We start from the raw sequence: 2,959 nt of genomic DNA, 5'->3' as shown, positions 1-2,959 counted from the left end.
TGCTGGATGGGGTTAAAATCTGGGTGGCGGAATCCAAACTGCCCCGGGCTGGCGGTGGAAGGCGTAGCAGTGGTCCCGTAGGAATGCCAGTCCTCCTTGGCAGGGGTGTAGGGAGAGCCCCAGGCAGCCGCCGGCTGCCCGTGGTGCGGGTCGTTGTTAATCCCCGGCACATGGTGGTAGCTGGCGAAGTCCGAGTACTGGGGTGGCCCCGGCACGTAATTCTGGGGGTTGAGGTTGAGGCTGGGATGCCGGACAGGGCTGGGATACATGTTGGTGTCCTTATCCAAAAGATAACCTACATACATCTTCCCTGGCTGGCTCTGCGCACATGCTGTGCCGCCGTGCCGCCGACTGCGGCCGGGTTTGGTTTGGCGGGGAAGCGGCCGCCCCTCCTTCGCTGCTGCTCACCTGGGCGCCTTGGGGAGCTGTGTCCTGGGGCCAGGCACCTCCCTGCCCACAGGCTTTTATTGGGCCCAACCTCTCGCAGCATTTGCATTGAAAGGCAGGTTTGCATTTCAAAGTGCAGGAACCCCAGCGGGTGAGGGGGGCGAAATCAAACCTCCCACCCTGGCTGCAGGGGGACTGAGGTGGTGGGTGGCCCTGGGGAACATGGAGGACCTCATATCCCCTCTGCTGTCACCATCCCACAGCTGTCCCCATGCCACTGGATGTGGTCTCTGTCGCAGCCGGCTTTGGGGACACCAGGACATTGTGGGTGTCACCCACAAGGATGCCCCAAGGGAGTGCACCCCATCCCTGCAGCCATCCGTACCCCAGGAGCAGGGTGCCTTGGGCTGAGCCCTTGTATTAAAGCCTAGCTCTAGGCAGGGGACTAGTTGGGCTATGCCTGCCGTCAGCCCTGTCCCCACATTGGGGGACACCAAACCCTTGCTCTGGGGTGGTGCTTTCCTCTGCCCAGGGGCAGCATCCACCTGATTCGGAAAAGGTGGGCTGGAGGGAAGAGAAGGCTCTGGGTCCCCCATGTTTACTCCATTTGGGGGCAAACCCACCCCTTCAACCCGACAGCAAAGCTCAGCCCAGCCTCAGGGAGCAGGACAGAGCCAGTTGTGTGCAGGGGGAATGCCCCCACCACGGACCCATCGGGGAGTCCCCAGGCTCCAGCATGGCTCCAAGAGGCTTGCGATGCTGCAGCAAGAGAAGTTTCTGGTCTGTTTTCTCTCTTAAAGAAGCAAAAACATCCCCATATGTTTTCTGATAAGAAAAACCAAGCAGAAACAGGTCCCTCATGAAGCTGTGTCTGCCTGCAAGGTGGGAGGTGGCCACTGGCCAGAAACACCCCCCAGCAGAGATTGCCCACTCGTCACCCGTCAGGCCAGACACATCTCTGCTCCGGAGGTGGATGAGGGGTCGAGGACCAGGTGCCATGCTGCCCAGAACCCCCCATCATCTGCAGCCAGGAGCCTTCTCCCCACCGACATCCTCCTCCCCACCAGTGTCACACTCCGGCTGCACTGGCCACCACCACGCAGTCACAGTCGTCTTTTGCAGGCAGATTTTTTCTTCTCAAACCAAAGCACAGCCCCGCGGAGGCTCCAGAACAGAAGGGTGTTTTGTTACTTCCCCAAGGCCACCTCTGCCCTTTTCTCTGAACCAGCCCCTTCCCTTGCTGGAAACATTAGGACTGGTTGGTGCTCACCCTCCTGGGACAGAAACAGCCCGGAATTTGACAATAAGAAACAGAAAAAGAAAAAAAAAAAAAGAAAAAAAAATAGGGAAAAAAGAGCTTTAGGGTGAAATTGAGAGGAGGGGATAAAATAAGAGATTTTTGTACCTTTTCCTGATCACAAATGTGAATCTGGGAAGTGTTTCCAGTGTGGGATTGCCTCCCAGATTTGTAAGGTTAAAAGCAAAATAGTAATAAAACCAGCAAAGCCTCTCTCACTTGAGGAGTTCAGTACATCTGATGCACAGCCGGTTCGTGCTCTCCCCTCCTGCAGCCGGTGGCAGATGTCCCCAGTGTTATCCAGTGGGTCGGGGACAGCACCCGGCCACCCGTGCTCCCTGGAGCCCCACTCGCTCCCACCCAGCCCTTCCTCCCGATGGCACCCTGAGCTCTCCCGTGTTCATGGGGGGATTGACGTGTTCCCAAGCCCCTGAAGCACTGCTGTCATCTCTTTGCTTGAGGTGGACTTTGCAAGAGCTCGTCGTGCCCACCTTGCGGCCCTCCTGGCCACAGCCAGGCCAGGTTGCTGCCGTTCCCACCCTGCAATCAAGCACCCTGCGCTGGAGTCATAACAGGCCAGCACCTCCAACCCCGGAGCTGTGGACCTACAGCAGCTCTGCATCAGTCCTGGGCACCTCATCCCATTGCTTCAGCCTTGATTTTGGATGAAACTGGGTGAAAATATTACACGGATGCCCCTGTGCCACATCCACTCCCTGCAAGGAGGTGGGAGCCAGGATGAGGTTGAAGGGCAATGGGGTAAGAGGTAAGGGGTCTGGTTTGCAAGAAGGGAGCAGAGTAAAACCCCAGTAATGGGAAATCAACCCTAGAGCTGGCATCGACCAGGCTCTGCCTCCTGAGACCTAGCATGGCCAGAGGTACCACGAGAGGTGAGCAAGAGTCCCCAGCCTCTTGCCCAGCCTTGTCCCAGTTCCCTCCCTTGTGACAAAGGTGACTGTCATGACCGTTCCACCCGGTGACGATCTCGGCTCACGCCGCAGCACAGGTTGATTGATGCGCCGTATAACCCCATCTATCCTGGATTTTTCCCAAGGTTGCAGCACAGCCATGGCTTTGTTTAAACAAGAGAGCCAAGGCTGCCTTCCTCCTCCTCCTCCTCCTGCCAGCAAAGAGACGCTGGCTCCAGGAGTGGGAAAAAAAGAAGAAAAGAAGAAAATCCCTCTGTGAGTGGATGGTGGGAGGTACAGAGGAACACAGGTGGCCGCATTTAAGGGACGAGGGATGCTGGGGTTATTCACGCTGCTGGCTGGTTTC

General features: G+C 57.4%; 1 protein-coding gene across 1 annotated transcript in view; it reads right to left on the bottom strand.

Moving 5' to 3' along the window:
- The window catches only part of CDX1 (caudal type homeobox 1), a 12,797-nt gene extending 12,492 nt beyond the window's left edge, over nt 1–305 (bottom strand). Inside the window, 1 exon segment of the mRNA XM_009703090.1 lies at nt 4–305. Coding sequence (XP_009701392.1) covers nt 4–305 — 302 coding nt within the window.
- Nucleotides 306–2,959: the final 2,654 nt, after the last annotated feature.

This window comes from Cariama cristata, unplaced genomic scaffold, assembly GCF_000690535.1.
Source record: "Cariama cristata isolate BGI_N322 unplaced genomic scaffold, ASM69053v1 scaffold21850, whole genome shotgun sequence".
Classification (NCBI taxonomy): Eukaryota; Metazoa; Chordata; class Aves; order Cariamiformes; family Cariamidae; genus Cariama; species Cariama cristata.
The sequence above is the reverse complement of the archived record's forward strand: the minus strand, read 5'-3'. Positions and strand labels throughout refer to the sequence as shown.